Below are 22,024 nucleotides of genomic sequence, written 5' to 3' on the forward strand. Positions count from 1 at the left end.
GACACAAGGAGGTTGTCATTGAGATTCTCCCACAGGTTGGTGGCTCCTTGATTGGGGAGGACGGGCTCTTGGTAATGGCTGTAGCGGAATAGGTGGAATGGTGTCAACTACATGGTTTCCATGTGTTTGATTCCATTCCATTTACTCCGTTCCAGACGTTATGAGTCGTCCACCCCTCAGCAGCCTCTGGACTTATCCCTATGTCCAATGAGACAGAGACAATGTACAGCGAGGAAGTCAGTTTCATGTGAAAGGATATTTAGTTCAAGAACTACTCAGAGATAATTGTGTCCTTAGTTACAATAAAACCTTACTGCATCTGCATGACCCCGCGAGACTACCGTCTCTATTGTTATCGCGAGGTTTGATCAGCTGTTAGGTCTGTTTTTAGAGTCTAGTGCTTGGATGGTCAACACGTGGGGAGGATAAAGAGAGACAGTGTAGGGGGTACACGCTGGGATTGAGTCGGGCCCGGAATACGTACATTTATATCACGATACTTTAATTCACCGTGGCGGCGCGGAGGACGCTTGTATACTGTAAGTATTGTCCTGAGCTGCTAATGTAAAATTGACAGCCAGAGACCCACAGAAGATGTCAGTTTGATATGTAGCATGGCTAGCTACATCAATGTAACAATCTGGAGTTGTTGCGCCAGTTGGCTACAATTTTGCACTACAAAGTGTTTCATAACGATAAATGGAACGGTAGTTGTTTCGCTAAATTGGTTACAAATGTATCGTCATTCTAGAAACGTGCAGCGGCTGCAGCCCTTGTCATTGAATACATGTTGCACGTAGACATCTTACTATGTAGTTTATTCGGCGTCCTAAAATGATAATGGACTCAACATATAAATAATTTGGTGTCCATGAGTTTGCTTGGACGGATCATGTTAATTGCTAACAAACAAGGTGGTTATCCACGATGTCCAGCTAGCAAGCTAACGTGAAGGTTTCGAGGCCCACGCTGCAGAGTTAGCCTAGCATTGCCAGGCTAGCCTACATGACTACCACAATATCATAATGCACGATATATGCGACGTTTGGTCACGATCTACTCTCTCGACTGCCAGGACACAATGTAAATGTTACGGTAGCTGAACAGTTCGTCGCGTGCCTAACAGTAACATTGTGATACAAGTGTCAGTGTGATAGTGTCAACGAAAATGGCTAACCGTAGCCTAATGCTTAAATTAATTAGGCACATAAATGCACTGTTTCGCCAAGATCTCGAATATATCGTGTTTGGTTAAATCATGTAAAGTCATTGTGATTTAACTCGTTTTAATGTGTTTATTGTTACAACAGTGTTGGGCTACCCGGCAAACGTGATACATTGCAAATCCTCATGCGTTGCGGCCTACCATGCTTTTTATTACACTTAGTGTAGGTCATAGCTAGCAAGTTACCTAGCCCAAACACTCTGCCCATATGCAGCTATTGCACAAGCGCTGGGAGCCTCGCAACTTTGCCATGATTTGTCAGCCTCTGCTCTGGAATGACAAGTATTTGCTATAGATTGTCAAGTAGCTGTGCATAGGCTATTTCTGAAGCCCCATAACGTCGATACAAATATAGGCTGCTCAATCAACCATCAAATATTCCCTGAAACGTTCATTGAGGCCCGGTTTTATAGGACACAGTCAGTGTCCAATGGAACTGTAATGTAAATATTCGCCATCACATTTGTGTAAACTGCTATGGGATTAATTCTCCTCGTAGGATTGCTTACAGTTGAGGACTAGAACGCTCTCGACTGGGGGGAGAAGCATTATAATCGTAGGTGTGTTTTACAAGGTTGCCTCGTATTCCCGATGCAGCATCGCAGTGTAATAAACTGCTCAGCGCATTGTATGGTTTGTAACATGTAAAGCAAATGCCGAGTGACCCTTCCCTTATCTACCTCCAAGGTCGTACAGCAGCGCAGCTTGATTGTGTCGAGTCTCCAGTAAGCAGGCATGTCTAGGCAGGCGGTGGACTGAAACACAGTAACTAAATCCTTTATTAGGCGACTGAACTAACTTTGTGTAGTGGGCGTTGTTTATTCTAACCTTGTCGAAGGTGAATGTCAGAACAACTCATGACACAGATTTTTTTTTTATTGCGATCTAGCGACTTTTGAACTTTTCCTTTTGAAAAACAATATCCAGTATACATACAGTAATGTACACGTAATGGTACCCCGAAATATGTTTTGAGCAAAAATAGTTTTTATTTTTTTAGACAACTAGAAACTTGAAGGAGTTGGTCTGATGGGTGCACTCTGTCATCAGCATCCAGCTTGTACGAACTATAGAGGATCAATAGACAACTAAAGAGGAAAGCCCCACCCGTCTAGTGCCATGTCATGAGGATACCTGGACTACCTGTTGATGTGCTTTTGGTTAAGTAAATCAGGTGACAAATTAGTTAAAGGAGTCTGGGGTGCGACTTTAGCTAGCAAGGTGTCATGGAACTTCAGGAAGGGTCTCGCTTGTTAAACTAGTCTGCATAACTAGAGGAATCTGATGAACCAGCCTTGAGGTCCAGCATATAAAGTGATACTAGTTCCAGCATGTTGTCTAATCCAACATGGTATGATTTTATAGTGTGTGTGTGTGTGTGTGTGTATTCTACTAAAGCCTTACTCCGCAAGATGCCCCTATTTGGCCTTGTGCAAAACTGACGTAGCCTTGATCAGTTTACTGTTTCATTCACATTAGATATCTTCCACCATGTTGGTGGCTAGTATTAGATAAAGAATGTTGTCATGGTTATTAATCAGTCCATATTAAGTTAAATGGTGCTGACTACATTGGCTATTCAGGATGAGGGCCATGATTGAATGTCACTATAAATCCAGACATGGTTTTGACAAGGCTGGAACAGGGCTAGCCTCATGCACAACTGCCAGGGACTGGCTTCCTCTGCTCTGCATTATCAATCTGGTGGTTGCTCAAGTTATCAACTCCATTGGTGTTGTGATGAAGAGTCTTGCAACTTGCAATCTATTCAGTTAAATAACATTCTCCAGCACAATATTCTTAAAATGCATTTTAATATCATATAACGCCACTGTTCGTTCATTTCTATGATATTAGACCTTCAATCCAATGTCTTCCATCCAACATTTGATCAGAAAATCCTATACATATCAATGTGAAACTCCTAAAGCTACCCCGTTTTATTGAGAGAACTGTTGTGCTGTGCAGGCCACATAGTTTTTACATTTTTAAATGTAACCTTTTATTTAACTAGGCAAGGTAAGAACAAATTCTTATTGACAATGACTGCCTTCACCGGCCAAACCCGGACTACGCTGGGCCCTATGGGACTCCCAATCACAGCCGGTTGTGATACAGCCTGGATATATGACGGTGACATGTTGGTTTTTGTCTACCCTGGGGCAGATGTTACGGTTAGCTGGTTATGTAGGGATGCTTAAGAAGCCACAACTGGGCCAGGTGGTGTCATAGTGGTGGTGGGGGCTGCTCTGGGACAGGGAGGGGGTGGTCCTGCCAGTCTTACCCTGTGTGACTAATGCTATCTGATTGACCCCGATCTAATCCCTGTCCTTCAACCATGAAGTCCCAGTGACTCCTGCTCCCCCCACATCACTGCCCTACTATATCCCGCCTTCAGGAATCCACTATTGGATTTCTGGAAAGCCCCTCAAGTCCAAATATGATGGAGCAAATAGTTTTTGTGGCTGGCTTTGTCTCCAGTCTGCTAGTTTAGATGTTGTATAATGTTTTTAGAATGCATACATTTGTTACAAAGGTGAAAGAGGACTGATGGCACTGTATTTCAGCCTACACAAGGTTTTTAGTTAGCCAAATAAGCATACTACCATAGTTTGGATATATGGTAAGGCTACATCATTTATTTAATTTGCTTATGGACACTATTGAAATGGACAGCAAGGGATGTATAATTTACTAACCAGGTCCATGCACCTTGTCATTCACTGTGGAACATGCCACTGATGCTCTGTTTTGATAGAGAAACTACTGGCTCATGACCAATAAGGAGAACAGGTTTTGAGATGTGGAGGTGCTAAGGCTGTGTTGACACAGGCAGCCCGAAATTTATCCCACTAATTGGTGTTTTGACTGATCAGATCTGAAAAATATCCTATGTGAGATTGGTCAAAAGACCTTTGTTTTTGATCTCTGCCCTACTGAAAATGACCCGATCTTGGTTTTTCTGGAGGCATTTGAAGCCTACCTATTTTCCCCCTGCACATCAATACCTTTACTTGGGTCAGTGTTAGGGCAGCCCACAATTCACCTCTCCTAATCCCATGTCATTCATCTCAGAGCCTCTTATAGCTGCATAAGCTCTGTAAAACAAGAGGCTCGTTGAGGTTCTCACGCCGTCCGTATTGTCAGGTGTGGAAGTTTCTAGGAAGTCATTAGTGTGTTGCTTCTGCTGCCCTCTGCTGTGTGCTGTTGTCCCTTCACCAGGTTAAATATGTAATGGGCTCATACAAATGGCCCTGGAAGGTCCTCATTTTCAAACCATTATCTAAGCAAATGGCTAATATCAATGGGACAAGTTTCTGCTCATTGGAAAGTCAAGTCCGCCTCAGTTGTGGTTATGAAGGAAGTGAACTCTGGTTAAAACCACAGTGATTAGCGTCTCATACACAGCCGCTCTGTGAATGTGACCTTTCATGTACCCTACCTGTACAGTACAGACTGACACTGGCTCTGTCAGTTCAGCTTCACAGTGTGTTCTGCATGTTCCCGGGCCATAGAGTTCAAAGTCCAGGTTCATGTTGACCCAGACCTGGCTCCTGTGTATGTGTCTGCTGTGTGTGTATTGGTGCTTGCTAAGGGGCAGTGGAAGCGCAGCCGTCACACACCCTAGTAGGCTGGGAGAAGGAAGAAGAGGGGGGCAGCTGAGGGAGTCAGCCCTGTGATGCATTCCTTCCTTCTACAGTCTGGGTCTGTTAAGGAAAGGCATGCACGGACTTCCTTTTTTAACATTGAGTGCTTCGACCAATCAGCAGTGGAGGAGCTGGGCATGCCCAGTAGGTACAGTGAGGTTAAACATTAGCCCTGATGGTGGCACAGCTGCTTCTCCTATTAGGAACTAGGTCTTTGTGTTGCAGCTTGGTTTAGTTCAGAAGTAGAAACAAATGACTTCAAGCCATGGGAATGTCTCTGTGTTTGAACGTTTCTCAATGAGGCAATAGAAAACCGTGGCGTGATCAATCTCCGGTATCAGGCTTTGACAGGCATGTGTATGTTAAAACTTCTTATGGCTTGAATCCCGTTAGCGGGATCGATATGACGACAGCCAGTGAAAGTGCAGGGCGGCAAATTCAAAACAACATAATTCATATTCCTCAAACATACAAGTATTATACACCATTTTAAAGCTTTACTTCTTGTTAATCCAGCCACAGTGTCTGATTTCAAAAAGGCTTTACGGCGAAAGCAAACCATATGATTATGTTAGGTCAGCGCCTACACACACAAAAACACAGCCATTTTCCAGCCAAAGAGAGGAGTCACAAAAGGCAGAAATAGAGAAAATGAATCACTAACCTTTGATGATCTTCATCAGATAACTCATAGGACTTCATGTTACACAATACCTGTATGTTTTGTTCGATAAAGTTCATATTTATATCCAAAAATCGCAGTTTACATTGGCGCGTTATGTTCAGTAATCTTTTGCTTCCAAAACATTTACATTTAAGTCATTTAGCAGACGCTCTTATCCAGAGCGACTTACAAATCTGGTGATTTTGCAGAGAGCCACATCAATTTACAGAAATACTAATCATAAATGTTGATGAAAATACAAGTGTTATACATGGAACTTCAGATAAACTTCTCCTTAATGCAACAGCTGTGTCATATTTCAAAAAAGCTTTACCGAAAAAGCACACCATGCAATAATCTGAGTACGGCGCTCAGACACAAAAACATGCCATACAATATATCCGCCATGTTGGAGTCAACAATAGTCAGAAATAGCATTATAAATATTCACTTACCTTTGATCTTCATCAGAATGCACTCCCAGGAATCCCAGGTCCACAATAAATGTTTGTTTTGTTCAATAAAGTCCATCCTTTGTCCAAATACCTCCTTTTTGTTCGCCTTCAGTTCACAAATCCAAATTCACGACGCGCAGGTCAAACTCCAACATTTCCATTACAGTTCGTAGAAACATGTCAAACGATGTATAGAATCAATCTTTAGGATGTTTTTATCGTTAATCCGCAATAAAGTTTCAACTGGAGAAATCCTTTGTCTTCAAATGCAATGGAACTGAGCTACCTCTCACGTGAGTGCGCATGGCTGAGCCTCATGCCCTGGTGGCAGTGTTCTGACTCCAGGAGCTCTTATTCATCCTCACTTCACAGTAGAAGCCTCAAACAAGGTTCTAAAGACTGTTGACATCTAGTGGAAGCCTTAGGAAGTGCAAAATGACCCCACAGACACTGTAGTTTGGATAGGGAATCAATTGAAAAACTACAAACCACTTCCGGTTTGGATTTATTCTCAGGTTTTTGCCTGCCATATTAGTTGTTATACTTACCGACACCATTCAAACAGTTTTAGAAACTTCAGTGTTTTCTATCCAAATCTACTAATAATATGCATATCTTAGTTTCTGGGAGTGAGTAGCAGGCAGTTTACTCTGGCCACGTCAATCATCCAAGCTACTCAATACTGCCACCATCCACAAGAAGTTACTTCATGTCAACAGTCAAAAGGAGTATATTATGTTCTGGCCGCTGCGACCTTGTTCACCAGGAGCTGTTGACAAAAGTGCTGTGTCTTCAGTGTCGTATGCATCCGAAAGCATTGTGTAGCTCATCAAGTGGGTGTGGTGTGAGAGATTTGCATGAATGACTTCACTGTCATTTGTTAGTCTAGGCCTATTCTCAGGAGTAACGTTAGTCTAGGCCTATTCTCAGGAGTAACGTTAGTCTAGGCCTATTCTCAGGAGTAACGTTAGTCTAGGCCTATTCTCAGGAGTAACGCCTCATCAGGTTTCCTTTCTGTCATTTCTTTGAAGCTCTGCTCGCACCTGTTAACAACCATGATCGTTTCTAAAGTATTTATTTCCTTAAAGCCTTTGTGTCCAGTATTTTTAGCTATCATAGGACAGTTTCCTTTTGATCATCACATGTTGTTCTCCCAGTGCCGTGCTTATTGTCAAGGCTGATCCATTTTGAATCGATTTGCCACTCGCACACCCTTCTAGTGGATGTGATTACACATGTACACACTACAGTGCTATAGTGTACCTGCTATGGTCTTTACACTATCATAATACCCAGAGATATGCAACTCGCAGGCCTATCTTTTGGGCTAAGTGTCAAACAAGACCCTTAGGCTATTCAAAATGTTCGCCAGTTTGTCTTAACTTAATATCCTATTTGACATTATAGTCCTGATCTCAAAATGAGTGAAACTGAAAGATGCACATATCTCCCTCCAATAAGCTAACCTCTGCCTTTCTCACACTCTCTCCCCCCCCCCTCCCTCCACATACAGGTGTAGTTGCTAGGGTCCTGAGGAGATGCCACTGAGGTTCCGGTCTATTGTCCCGTACACGCTGCCTGGAGTGCTGGCGCTGATAGGCTGGTGGTGGTACATCTCACGCAAGAAAGAGCGAATCACCAACCACGACAGCGAAGAGGGGGCAGCGGCCATGGGCCTGCTGACGTCCCCGGCTCTCAGTGAGGGCAGCAACGGCCTGGTAGAGAAAGGGACAGTGTCCCCCTGCAGTACAGCCACTACCCCCACAACCAGCAGCAGCTGCAGAGAGAGAACAGCCAGCAGCAGAGTCAGACCATCCAAGCAACGGTCAACAGAACAGGAGGTAGTAGCTCAGATTCACATCCCGGCCATTAAGGCCCAGGCAGTAGAGGTACAGAGTACATCCTGTTCACCTACAGAGAGGGCCTCCCACCACCCAGACAGAGCCAGCGCAGTCACAGACCCTGGTGTAGATAGCTGCCGACAGACACCCAGGAGCAGTTCTCCCGCAGCCTCGCCTTTACCAACACAGACCAGGGAGGAGAGCTCGGACCCCCCGGGAGAACACTGGGCCACTGTGCAGAGCCTGCCAGCCACCATTGCCTTGGTTACAGTACCGGTGAAATCAACGGTTACCGAGCAGGTCCCTGCTCCAGTGAAGGAGACCATCTCCACAGCATCAGAGGCACTTGTGCTCTCCCAGACGGCCCACACCACGACTAGTTCCTCCATAGCAGCAGACCTGACGAATGCAGAGAGGCCCGATCCAGAGGGAGAGGTGGCAGCAGCCCATGAGGCAGCAGTGGCCTTCACCCAGAACCTGCTGGTGGAGCTGGTGGCTATAGATGCCCTCCTAGTCCCCTCCAGCAGTACCAAAGATGAGCTGCCCTCCTCGCCTGTCATCTCAGCTGAGATGCCGGCCCGGGCCCTGAAAGTAGTCACACATGAACCCCTCTTCCCAGAGACCCCCACATCATCGCAGGGCTTCTACCATGCCGTCATGACCAGTACTCTGGCCTCCCCAGCCCAAGGCCCCCAGCAAGAGTACGGTGCACCTGGCAGCACTGAGGAGCTGGAGTACCTGGCAGCAGGTCTGATCACTGAGGTCATCTCTGCAGCCACCCAGGAGGTCCTCAGTGTTACCTCCTGTCCAGAGACCTGGCTCGGCCAATCCGCCACTGAGCACAGCTTCAGAAGCACCCCACTGGCCAATGGGAGGCCATGCTCTGAGCAAGAGCCACTCACAAGGAACATGGAGGAAGGGCCCTCCCCAATAAGCCACGCTGAGACGGAGTGGAGAGAGCAGCAGAAAGAAGGGATGACCAATGGTTGCCCGCCCGCCCCGGCATGGGAGCCAATGGGGACAGCGAACGCACTGATTAATCCCTGGGCACCAGCATCCTCACAGGAGGGGAGGCAAGAAGTGAGGGGCGTGCCTAGCAACCTGGACAATCTGAAGGGAGATGAAGGGGTGATGGTGGCAGAGGACTCGGCCTGTAGTACGTGCCACTCTGAGGATGGGGTCAGCAGTGAGGACCAGCAGAGCAGGGAGAGCCGGGAGGATCTGATCCAGGTGTCAGGGATGTCTGAGAGGGAGGGTGGTCTGCCCCAAGCCCCAGAAGAGGTAGTGACCGAGGCAGAGGTGATGGCAGCCCTACCAGGCCATGTGCTGGGGGCTGTTGGCCAAGTGAAGAGGCTCAACGGCATGGGCCTGAGGAACGGTTCTCATGGGATGAGTGAGACTGAGACCGATCAGTCTGGAGGTAGGAGCACACATCACACCCTGTAGTGGGGTCAGGCTCATGGCACACCCCAGCACTGATCTACACATGGCCCCCCTCAGCTGCTCAAATACCCAGACAGAGCATGATTGAGGCTCATGGACACTTGTCTGTCGTACATTTACCAACATTAAAAAGCTGAGGGAAATGTTGCACAAACTAAGTGTTAATCATTTGGAATGTCACCGGCTTTGGTCTTAGATCTGGTAAAATTAATCTATTCAGAAGTAGGCTAGAGTGTATGAAAGGGGGGTTAACTCTCTTCTTCTGTGATGTAGCTTTTCAATTCCAACTAATGTGATCTCCAAAAAGTAGCTGGGAGAGTACATGACCGATGTGGGCCAAACAAGCTAGTCTGCCACCAGCAAAGAAAAGCACATCTCCTATTTTGAAAATCTATGAAATGCTTTAAATAATAATTATAATATTCTCAACTTAATGTTCTTTGCTGGTGATGGTGGCTAATACAGAACAGTATGCTGGCTAGTTACCACTCATAGTTTTGGATGAAGTTAGTCCTTACAGTGAGGGGGGGGGAAAGTATTTGATCCCCTGCTGATTTTGTACGTTTGCCCACTGACAAAGAAATGATCAGTCTATAATTTTAATGGTAGGTTTATTTGAACAGTGAGAGACAGAATAACAACAAAACAATCCTGAAAAACGCATGTCAAAAATGTTAAAATGATTAGCATTTTAATGAGGGAAATAAGTATTTGACCCCTCTGCAAAACATGACTTAGTACTTGGTGGCAAAACCCTTATTGGCAATCACAGAGGTCAGACGTTTCTTGTAGTTGGCCACCAGGTTTGCACACATCTCAGGAGGGATTTTGTCCCACTCCTCTTTGCAGATCTTCTCCAAGTCATTAAGGTTTCGAGGCTGACGTTTGGCAACTCGAACCTTCAGCTCCCTCCACAGATTTTCTATGGGATTAAGGTCTGGAGACTGGCTAGGCCACTCCAGGACCTTAATGTGCTTCTTCTTGAGCCACTCCTTTGTTGCCTTGGCCGTGTGTTTTGGGTCATTGTCATGCTGAATACCTATCCACGACCCATTTTCAATGCCCTGGCTGAGGGAAGGAGGTTCTCACCCAAGAGTTGACGGTACATGGCCGCATCCATCGTCCCTTTGATGCGGTGAAGTTGTCCTGTCCCCCAAAGCTAATGTTTCCACCTCCATGTTTGACGGTGGGGATGGTGTTCTTGGTGTCATAGGCAGCATTCCTCCTCCTCCAAACACGGCGAGTTGAGTTGATGCCAAAGAGCGCCATTTGTCTCATCTGACCACAACACTTTCACCCAGTTGTCCTCTGAATCATTCAGATGTTCATTGGCAAACTTCAGACGGGCATGTATATGTGCTTTCTTGAGCAGGGGGACCTTACGGGCGCTGCAGGATTTCAGTCCTTCATGGCGTAGTGTGTTACCAATTGTTTTCTTGGTGACTATGGTCCCAGCTGCCTTGAGATCATTGACAAGATCCTCCCGTGTAGTTCTGGGCTGATTCCTCACCGTTCTCATGATCATTGCAACTCCACGAGGTGAGATCATGCATGGAGCCCCAGGCCGAGGGAGATTGACAGTTCTTTTGTGTTTCTTCCATTTGCGAATAATCGCACCAACTGTTGTCACCTTCTCACCAAGCTGCTTGGCGATGGTCTTGTAGCCCATTCCAGCCTTGTGTAGCTCTACAATCTTGTCCCTGACATCCTTGGAGAGCTCTTTGGTCTTGGCCATGGTGGAGAGTTTGGAATCTGATTGCGTTTGTGGACAGGTGTCTTTTTATACAGGTAACAAGCTGAGATTAGGAGCACTCCCTTTAAGAGTGTGCTCCTAATCTCAGCTCGTTACCTGTGTAAAAGACACCTGGGAGCCAGAAATCTTTCTGATTGAGAGGGGGTCAAATACATATTTCCCTCATTAAAATGCAAATCAATTTATAACATTTTTGACATGCGTTTTTCTGGATTTTTTTGTTGTTATTCTGTCTCTCACTGTTCAAATGAACCTACCATTTAAAATGATAGACTGATCATTTCTTTGTCAGTGGGCAAACATACAAAATCAGTAGGGGATCAAATATTTTTTTCCCTCACTGTAGATGCTGTTCTTCTAGATACCACCCTGAGGCTATACGGACTGTGGCTGTGTTTCTACTAGATACTGGCCTGGGGCTATACGGACTGTGGCTGTGTTTCTACTAGATACTGGCCTGGGGCTATTGGGACTGTGGCTGTGTTTCTACTAGATACCACCCTGAGGCTATACGGACTGTGGCTGTGTTTCTACTAGATACCACCCTGAGGCTATACGGACTGTGGCTGTGTTTCTACTAGATACCACCCTGGGGCTATTGGGACTGTGGCTGTGTTTCTACTAGATACCACCCTGGGGCTATTGGGACTGTGGCTGTTTCTACTAGATACCACCCTGGGGCTATAGGGACTGTGGCTGTGTTTCTACTAGATACCACCCTGGGGCTATAGGGACTGTGTTTCTACTAGATACCACCCTGGGGATATTGGGACTGTGGCTGTGTTTCTACTAGATACCACCCTGGGGCTATTGGGACTGTGGCTGTGTTTCTACTAGATACCACCCTGGGGCTATAGGGACTGTGTTTCTACTAGATACCACCCTGGGGCTATAGGGGCTGTGTTTCTACTAGATTCCGGCTTGGGGCTATAGGGACTGTGGCTGTGTTTCTACTAGAGGTCTACCGATTAATCGGAATGGCCGATTTAATTAGGGCCGATTTCAGGTTTTCATAATCAAAAATATATATATATTTTTTATATATATATATATATATATTTCTAAAATATTTTTTATATACACATTTAACTAGGCAGGTCAGTTAAGAACAAATTCTTATTTACAATGACAGCCTAGGAACAGTGGGTTAACTGCCTTGTTCAGGGGCAGAACAACAGATTTTTACCTTGTCAGCTCGGGGATTCGTTTTTACAACCTTCCGGTTACTAGTCCAACGCTCTAACCATCTGCCTTATATTGCACTCCACGAGGAGCCTGCGTGGCAGGCTGACTACCTGTTACGCGAGGGCAGCATGAAGCCATGGTAAGTTGCTAGCTGGAATTAAAGTTATCTTATAAAAAACAATCTTAACAAAATCACTAGTTAACTACACATGGTTGATGATATTACTAGTTTATTTAGCGTGTCCTGCATTGCATATAATCGATGCGGTGCCAGTTAATTTCTCATTGAATCACAGCCTACTTCGACAAACGGGTGATGATTTAACAAGCGCATTTGTGGAAAAAAGCACTGTCGTTGCACCAATGTACCTAACCATAAACATCAATGCCTTTCTTTAAAATCAATACACAAGTATATATTTTTAAACCTGCATATTTAGTTAATATTGCCTGCTAACATGCATTTCTTATAACTAGGGAAATTGTTACTTCTCTTGCGTTCCGTGCAAGCAGTCAGGGTATATGCAGCCGTTTGGGCTGCCTGGCTCATTGCGAACTGTGTGAAGTCCTTTTATTCCTAACAAAGGCCGTAATTAATTATGACATAACATTGAAGGTTGTACAATGTAACATAGACTTAGGGATGCCACCCGTTAGATAAAATACGGAACGGTTCTGTATTTCACTGAAAGAATAAATGTTTTGTTTTCGAAATTATAGTTTCCGGATTCTACCATTTTTAATGACCAACGGCTCGTATTTCTGCGTGTTCATTATAACATAATAAGTCTATGATTTGATAGAGCAGTCTGACTGAGCGATGGTAGGCACCAGCAGGCTCGTAAGCATTCATTCAAACAGCACTTTCGTGCGTTTTGCCAGCAGCTCTTCGCAATGCTTCAAGCATTGCGCTGTTTATGACTTCAAGCCTATCAACTCCCGAGCATTGCGCTGTTTATGACTTCAAGCCTATCAACTCCCGAGATTAGGCTGGTGTAACCGATTTGAAATGGCTAGCTAGTTAGCGGGGTGCGTGCTAATAGCGTTTCAAACGTCACTCGCTCTGAGACTTGAGGTATTTGTTCCCCTTGCTCTGCATGGGTAACGCTGCTTCGAGGGTGGCTGTTGTCGATGTGTTCCTGGTTCGAGCCCAGGTAGGAGCGAGGAGCGGGACGGAAGCTATACTGTTACACTGGCAATACTAAAGTGCCTATAAGAACATCCAATAGTCAAAGGTATATGAAATACAAATCGTATAGAGAGAAATAGTCCTATAATAACTACAACCTAAAACTTCTTACCTGGGAATATTGAAGACTCATGTTAAAGGGAACCACCAGCTTTCATATGTTCTCATGTTCTGAGCAAGGAACTTAAACATTAGCTTTCTTACATGGCACATATTGCACTTTTACTTTCTTCTCCAACACTTTTTGTTTCTGCATTATTTAAACCAAATTGAACATGTTTCATTATTTATTTGAAGCTAAATTGATTTATTGATGTATTATATTAAGTTAAAATAGGTGTTCATTCAGTATTGTTGTAATTGTCATTATTACAAATAAATAAAAATCGGCCGATTTATCGGTCTTTTTTTGGTCCTCCAATAATCAGTATCGGCGTTGAAAAATCAGTCGGTCGACCTCTAGTTTCTACTAGATACCACCCTGGGGCTATAGGGACTGTGTTTCTACTAGATACCACCCTGGGGCTATAGGGACTGTGTTTCTACTAGATACCACCCTGGGGCTATAGGGACTGTGTTTCTACTAGATACCACCCTGGGGCTATAGGGACTGTGTTTCTACTAGATATCACCCTGGGGCTATAGGGACTGTGTTTCTACTAGATACCACCCTGGGGCTATAGGGACTGTGTTTCTACTAGATACCACCCTGGGGCTATAGGGACTGTGTTTCTACTAGATACCACCCTGGGGCTATAGGGACTGTGTTTCTACTAGATACCACCCTGGGGCTATAGGGACTGTGGCCGTGTCACAAACATGAAGAGTCACACCTAAAGCTGGGTGTTCCTGAAAAGATTAGAGGTCACAGTCACACAGAAGGTGAAGTCGAGTGTCATTGTGTTTTGTGGTCTGTCAGAGCAGCACTGTGATCAGATATTCCATGGTGGTGTGTGCCTGTATGTGTGGACTTTAGATCAAGGTTAGTAAGTGGTCTTATGCCCCGTGTGTGGTTTGTTTGAGGAGCAGCTCAATGACCTATGTGTGGATGGTGATCTGGTGAATGTCTTCAACTTGTGAATGTGCATATTTTTATTTAGTGTTTTTGGTATTTTATGAGGATCTTCTGGACCTTCAGTTTATCTAGGCGGGTCATGTGTGTTTGTATGGTACATGTTTATGTGAGAGACAGCTGTCTTGTCTGGGTTTGTAATTGTGAGGCGAGTAAAAGACCTGTCTGACTCAGAACTCTGTGTGTCCAGGCTCGGATGTGAACAGCATGGACTCGGTAGACAGTGGCTGCACCATGGGAGCTAGGGACAGTGGCAGCCCTGCCATGGCTCTGGGCTCTGAACTCATCGTTTGGGAGATTGAGGTGCCAAAGGTGAGCCTGCTCCATCCTGTCCCACACACCACAGGGACAAGATTTATTGACTAGTTTTCATAGGAAATCACAAATTCTAACCCAATATCTCCTTGTAATGTGTTCTTCTGTCTCTGTTCTCTCTCTCAGCATCTGGTGGGTCGGTTAATTGGGAAACAGGGGCGATACGTGAGCTTCCTGAAGCAAAGCTCTGGTGCGAAGATCTACATCTCCACCCTGCCTTACACTCAAGAGTTCCAGATCTGCCACATAGAGGGTGAGGTGTAGTATAATGCTGTACTGTCAGAAGGAGCAGGACTGACTTGGCTGTAGATGGTGAACTGGTGGTAGAATTCTGCTGGTTTAATGTGTGTCCGTTCTAGGTTCCCAGCAGCAGGTGGACAAAGCCTTGTCCCTGATTGGGAAGAAGTTTAAGGATTTGGACCTGACCAACCTCTATGCCCCCCCATCTCTGCCGCTCACGCTGCCGTCGCTGCCCTCACTGCCCATGACCTCCTGGGTAAGGATGGCACCTAGAGAGCCTGGATGGTGTCTTTCTTCCTGCCTCTCAAATCTGTTCAAACATGCTTTATTTGCACGACAGTTAAGGTCCCCCAAATGGATATCAAGACTTGGTTTAACTAAAAGATGTCTAACCTAATGGCGTCTCCTTTGAAAGTGAACTTGTGTTTCCTCTCCCAGCTCCTGCTCCCCAGTGGTGTGACCGTAGAGGTGATTGTAGTGAACATTGTGTCGGCGGGTCACCTCTTCGTCCAGCAGCACACACACCCTACGTACCACGCCCTGCGCAGCCTGGACCAGCAGATGTTCCTGTGTTACTCCCAGCCAGAGACACCCACCCTGCCCTCACCTGCTGAGGGTAAGAGACCCCCAAGGAGGGACGTGTGACTGGATGTTTTTGAACCAGTTGTGTGATCCAGACTCGATGCTCTCCCTCTCTCTGTCTCAGTGGGGGTGATCTGTGCGGCGCCGGCGGTAGAGGGAGCCTGGTGGAGGGCCCAGGTCATCTCCTTCTACAAAGACACCAACGAGGTTGAGATCCGATATGTGGACTATGGCGGCTATGACAGAGTGAAAATTGACACACTACGACAAATTAGGTGGGCCCCCCTCAGACACAATGTTATTTCAAGTCTATTCAGAGAAAGTTTTCAGAACTGAAATTCAGATTAAATGGCATCTTTCCATACTTTCAAAGCTGTTTTCATTACATTTTTCTTCATTTCTTTCCTAAATAGACTTCAGTTTACATAAAATAGACCCCAGTCCTGCTAGGTATTCGTGTGCCCCCCCTCTGGTCAAAAAGAGTTGTGTATCATATAGGGAACAGAATGTTCTGTAAGCAGGGATGGCAGTCCATTCTGCACACTGACTCTATGTAAAATCCTTATGTTCAGGTCGGACTTCGTAACATTACCATTCCAAGGTGCAGAAGTATTACTGGACAACATCGCCCCCCTTCCAGGTAATGTCATTTTATTTAGCTATTTGACATGGTATCACTTTATAATTGCGATAGACGTCTTATTCTTAAGAACAATTTCCAAAATCAAGAAACAAATTTAGTTGAATGTCAAACCGTTCCAAAGTCATCCTGCCTGTGGAAGGTCGTCAAATCTACTGTTGTCAATTGCGTTAACATCTATAAATGCATCAATCCACAGGAGAGAATAGCTTTTCAAACGAGGCCACCTCAGCACTGGAGGAGATGACAAGAGGGGTAGCACTGCTTGCACAGGTAACAAAAATCCAGCATCCAGCACCGTGAGGCTAACTGGAAGGTACTGCATGCTTCACAGAAGGTCGTTTGTTGCTAACCCGGCTGTTTCCTGTCTTCCAGGTCACAAACTACGACAACAACACTGGTCTCCCATTGGTCCAGATATGGAATATGGTTGGAGAAGAGGTACGTTCACATTGATCATGGGATTTGGCATGGAAATGTTTTGAGATACTACAATAGAATTATGTAAATTTGGTGACGTGGGTATTCTTTGTGGTGTATGGTTCATATACTTCTGTATTTAACAAACCTAGACATTTCAGAGAAACATTCCAATGACTGGCTAACTACACTGTCGGTATCAATGATGTTATTTGACACTAATCTGATGAATCTATCTTTCTCCATCTTGCTCTCCGCTTCCCTCCAGCTGCTATCAGTGAACCGCACACTGGCAGAACGAGCATTGGGTACCTGGGTTGACAGCTTTTGAACCTTGCTTCCTGACCCCCGACCCCCCCCCCCCCCCCCGCCCACCACCCCTCAACCCCTTCTCAGCTCCACCACACCCCTCCTAGACCCCTTCTTCTCACCTAATCTCTGGAGTCTGGCCCTACCAGCCCTCCAGATACACCCCGTAACACTTCGATGGAGGAACACAACCACTGGATTTGGGAATACTTTCTTTGTTTTGTTTTTGTTTGTTGGGTTTTTACACCACGTTTCAAAAATAAATTAAAAATGGTTGAATGCAGAAAAGACAACGAAGTATTGCGTCAGAATAAGCCAACTCCTCTCCTCCCCCACACACCAAAAGAACTTGAAGGAAAATAAACTACTTGTACATTTTAAAAAGAAATCTATATTGTAACTAAATAAAGGTCGATCTGATTTTTTCCGTTCCTATCTGACTTTTCACTCCACAACTTTGCCTGTGGATTCTCATCATGCTGTGGATGTATAACTCAATAGAAAACACTCTGTCAATGGAGAACTAACTTCACTCTCAGCTGTAACTACATATATACAATTATATCGCGACATCGAAGGAATTGGGCTGTGAAGACTGGGCTAAATGTGAGGTTTCTAGATTATTGTACGTAGTGCAGTAGCCACGGGTTCCATTTCATGTGCTGGGTGGCTGTGTCTTGTCATTCGGTCCCATCATGACAGCCGTGGACATACAGGCCTGGGGGGCTAAGAATGGCGTCTGGATTCACGTTTGTGACTAAGGCCGTCGTCTGTGGAGACCAAAACAAACGTAGATCTCAGCTTTGTTGGTGCTCACCACAGTCAAGGAACCAGACGGGATGGGGGTGAGTCCTGTCGCTGACCTGGGTGACTGACAGGGAGAAGGTGCAGAACCGGGGTCCCAGGAGTCGTGTGAAGGTCTGCTCATCTGCCCTGGCCTCTCCAGTCTGTACAACACTGTGGCCTTATGGAGAAACAAAACGGGCTTCCTTTTCTGGGATCTCTAACTGACCTGCAAGCAGACCAAGCTGACCCCTCCTTTCTCTCCATGTGGCCCGGGGTGTCACCATGCAATCGCATGTTGCCTTCAGCGTTTTTCCATCATCCTGCCTGGCATCACAGCTGGCACCCCCCACCACTACATTTCAGATCCACTACTGTTATCTGGAGCATGACATGGGGCTGGCTGTCTGGGATGGAAGGGTAGGGGTGCACCAGCTCCACTCTATCCCTCGACCGACTCCAGGGGCCTGGCGTAACTCTTGGTGCAGCTGTCTAAGGACTTCAAGGGAGTGGACAACACCGTGCGGTATTAGTGGTGTGTGTGGAAACACTACAACCACAGACAGGCCTTTGCTACCTGACCTGGAACTCTTACAGAACGGCTTTGAGTTAGTGTAATTTAGCCCTGCTCAGTCGGGATAGGCCCAGTGCTCATATAAAAAAAATCTGTCTGTCTTCTAATATGCATGTTTACCTACCCAGGTCTACGTCCCTCTTATGGTCTTCACTGTGGTTTTGCTCGTACATACTGACCCCGAAACATTATTACACATTACATTTGTGTTGCAGTTTCCATACTTAAAAGTAGTTTAATGGATCCAAAATGAAGTCTTGTGGACTACTCACTCTGGTACCCAGCGGGTTGGATTGGGTTTTTAGCCTCTTTGCACGGTGAGAAATAAGGTCCTTGAAGGTACCGGTCCTCTTCACTCAGCAGTGTATGAAAGTACAGAGGAAGTGAGCCATGAGAATCAGTCTCCCACACTGCAGATATTATTGTAATAGATACAGTGCATTTGGGAAGTATTCAGACCCCTTGAATTTTTCCACATTTTGTTACGTTACAGCCTTGTTATAAAATGTATTACATAGATTTTTTTCCCCTCATCAATCTTCACACAATAACCCATTATGACTTTTTTTGTTGCAAATGTATTAAAAATGTAAAACAGAAACCTTTTTTTACATAAGTATTCAGACTCTTTGCTATGACTCGAAATTGAGCTCAGGTGCATCCTTTTTCCATTGATCTTCCTTGAGATGTTTCTAGAACTTGGAGTCCACCTGTGGTAAATTCAATTGATTGGACGGGATTTGGAAAGGCCCACACCTGTCTATATAAGGTCCCACAGTTGACAGTGCATGTCAGAGCAAAAACCAAGTCATGAGGTTAAACGAATTGTCCGTAGAGCTCTGAGACGGGATTGTGTTGAGGCACAGATCTGAGGAAGGGCACCAAAACATTTCTGCAGCATTGAAGGTCCCCAAGAACCCAGTGGCCTCCATCATTCTTAAATGGAAGAAGTTTGGACGCACCAAGATTCTTCCTAGAGCTGGCCGTCTAGCCAAACTGAGCAATCGGAGGAGAAGGGCCCCTTGGTGAAGGGGCCCTTCTCTTGGTGACCAAGAACCCAATGGTCATGCTGACAGAGCTCGAGTTCCGCTGTGGAGATGTGAGAACCTTTCAGAACGACAACCATCTCTGCAGCACTCCACCAATCAGGCCTTTATGGTAGAGTGGCCAGACGGAAGCCACTCCTCAGTAAAAAGAACATGACAGCCCATGTGGAGTTTGTGAAAAGGCACCTAAAGTCTCTCAGACCATGAGAAACAAGATTCTTTGGTCTGATGAAACCGAGATTGAACTCTGGCCTGAATGACAAGCGTCACGTCTGGAGGAAACCTGGCACCATCCCTACGGTGAAGCATGGTGGTGGCAGTATCATGCTGTGGGGATGTTTTTCAGCGTCAGAGACTGGGAGACTAGTCAGGATCGAAGGGAAAGATGTAGTACAGAGAGAGATCCTTGATGAAAACCTGCTCCAGTGCTCAGGACCTCAGACTGGGTTGAAGGTTCAACTTCAAACAGGACAACGACCCTAAGCACACAGCCAAGACAATACAGGAGTGGCTTCGGGACAAGTCTCTGAATGTCCATGGGTGGCCCAGCCAGAGCCCGGATTTGAACCCGATCGAACATCTCTGGAGAGACCTAAAAATAGCTGTGCAGCGACACTCCCCATCCAACCTGACAGAGCTTGAGAGGATCTACAGAGAAGAATGTGAGAAACTCCCCAAATACAGCTGTGCAAAGCTTTGTAGCGTCATACCCAAGAAGACTCAAGGCTGTAATTGTTGCCAAAGGTGCTTCAAGAAAGTACTGAGTAAAAGGTCAGAATACTTATGTAAATTTGATATTTAAGTTTTCGATTTTTCGAAAAGGCTGCAGCCCCCACTCCACCCCATCTGGGTTATCTGCTTTTAGATGCCGGAGACATTATTACTGTACTTCTAGATTTGGAGCTCTCCTCTGTCCTGGCTTGTAGCCTCACAATGCTTTAAAAAAAAATGTTTTAATCAAATCGTTGCTTTTGAATGTGTCCCATCTGCAAATCATACCACACACTTGAATTTGATTGCTCTGCTGATAAGGTAGCTTCCGTCCCTCTGCTTGGTCTTGTTGTGGCAGAGTTGACGTTAAGAGGCGGGGCAGCAGCGTAGCCTAGTGGTTAGAGCGTTGGGCCTGTACCAAAAGGTTGCAAGTTCAAATCCCGGAGCTGACAAGGTACACATCTGTCGTTCTGCCCATGAACAAGGCAGTTAACCCACTGTTCCTAGGCTGTCATTGAAAATAAGAATTTGTTCTTAACTGACCTGCCTAGGTCAGGTAAAGGTAAAATACATGTAAAGATTAAAAAAACAACAGGATAGAGTATGGATCTTACCTAAGAGTTTTGCTTGACTGTATTCCTGCATTACTATTAAAACTGACAGCATTGGCATGTAAACCACATTACAAAGGACTTACTTCCAAGGTGTTTAAATGTGAATTATTAGTCAGTCCAATCTAAGTACTGAATCTCCCCTACCCTATAACTGTTCATGTTTTGTGGAACCATAGGAAGTAAGGCATGTAGCTACTAACTTACTACAAATTCAAGGCACTTGTCAAGGCTAGATAGGGTTATAGTCCAAAGCTGGTGTGGGGCAGGAGCCATATTGTATGAACTTTTCCGTCCCTTAACTTCATGTTTAAAAGAGCTGTTTTCAACCAATGTCCTCTCCTCCTTGATTCCAGCTTGGTTATATCACAATCATCAAAGATTAATTACTCCATTGATCCAAATGACACCCGTCTGCCCTGTCACTCAAACTCTTATCTTGCTTGATCAAACCAGAATTATTTCTTGACTTGTGCAGGTCTGTGTAAATAAGATATTTCACTGAACTTTTGTATAACACTGGAAACAAAGGGAACATGTTTTTTTGGTTCACCCCTTCCAAAACCGCTCATTGTTTTGTCGGTAAGGCTGGTTTGAAGTGGTTGCTTAGCTAGATAATTATGAATTTGATTATTTAAATGAGTGTAAGCAATCCTGCCCAGAGCATTTAACATGTACAGGTCAGTTTTTGCAAGGCTCATCAAATGTTTGATTCTTGGTTGTACAGATCTATAAAATAAAGTTATTAAATGCTACTGTTCTGTTATGAAATGTATGATTGTTTTACATTTCTCCCTCTAGGTGGAGGTGAAGCTCTGCTGTACATATTAATCATTATGTCCAAGTAGTGTTGCTTCAATGCTCTCAAATGCACAGAATTGCATATAGCACTTTGACAACTGCTGATATAAAAAGGGCTTTATGAAATGCATTTTATTGAAAGTTGATAGCAAACAGTTCAAGGGCAACTCCACCACTTTTCAACTTCATTTTCATTGTCTCTAGCACAATACCATTATTTAGGTATGTGAAAATGGTGCATTTCAAAAACAAATATGGAAAAAAATTACGTTCAGAAGTTCTAACCGATATCAAAAGTTAAAACAGTGATTTTTCAAACACCATGAGATTTGTGGGAAGCAAGAAAATACCCTCCCTCTGTCTAGTAACCTGTTGCAGGTTTTGAAAATCACAGTTAATCCTACCCTGTGATGTCAGTCTTTTTTATGACCTTATCTTTTTAACCACAGATCATAGAATGCACCATTTCACACATGTAGACAAATTATAAAACCATTTTGTATGTAATATTTTTTTTG

At 44.9% G+C, this 22,024-nt stretch overlaps 1 protein-coding gene across 1 annotated transcript; it reads left to right on the forward strand.

The window, feature by feature from the left end:
* The first annotated feature begins 202 nt into the window (after positions 1 to 202).
* On the forward strand, positions 203 to 21,460 carry LOC106581263 (uncharacterized). Its single transcript, XM_014163213.3, has 12 exons — positions 203 to 539; positions 7,505 to 9,252; positions 14,665 to 14,786; positions 14,916 to 15,042; positions 15,149 to 15,285; positions 15,468 to 15,645; positions 15,736 to 15,886; positions 16,184 to 16,251; positions 16,451 to 16,524; positions 16,627 to 16,692; positions 16,940 to 17,022; positions 17,056 to 21,460. Exons 2-11 carry the CDS (start codon positions 7,530 to 7,532, stop codon positions 17,000 to 17,002), a joined length of 2,709 nt encoding a protein of 902 aa, XP_014018688.2. The 5' UTR covers positions 203 to 539; positions 7,505 to 7,529; the 3' UTR covers positions 17,003 to 17,022; positions 17,056 to 21,460.
* The last annotated feature ends 564 nt before the right edge of the window (positions 21,461 to 22,024 follow it).

This window comes from Salmo salar, chromosome 20 (genome assembly GCF_965601325.2).
Source record: "Salmo salar chromosome 20, fSalSal1, whole genome shotgun sequence".
NCBI classification, from domain to species: domain Eukaryota; kingdom Metazoa; phylum Chordata; class Actinopteri; order Salmoniformes; family Salmonidae; genus Salmo; species Salmo salar.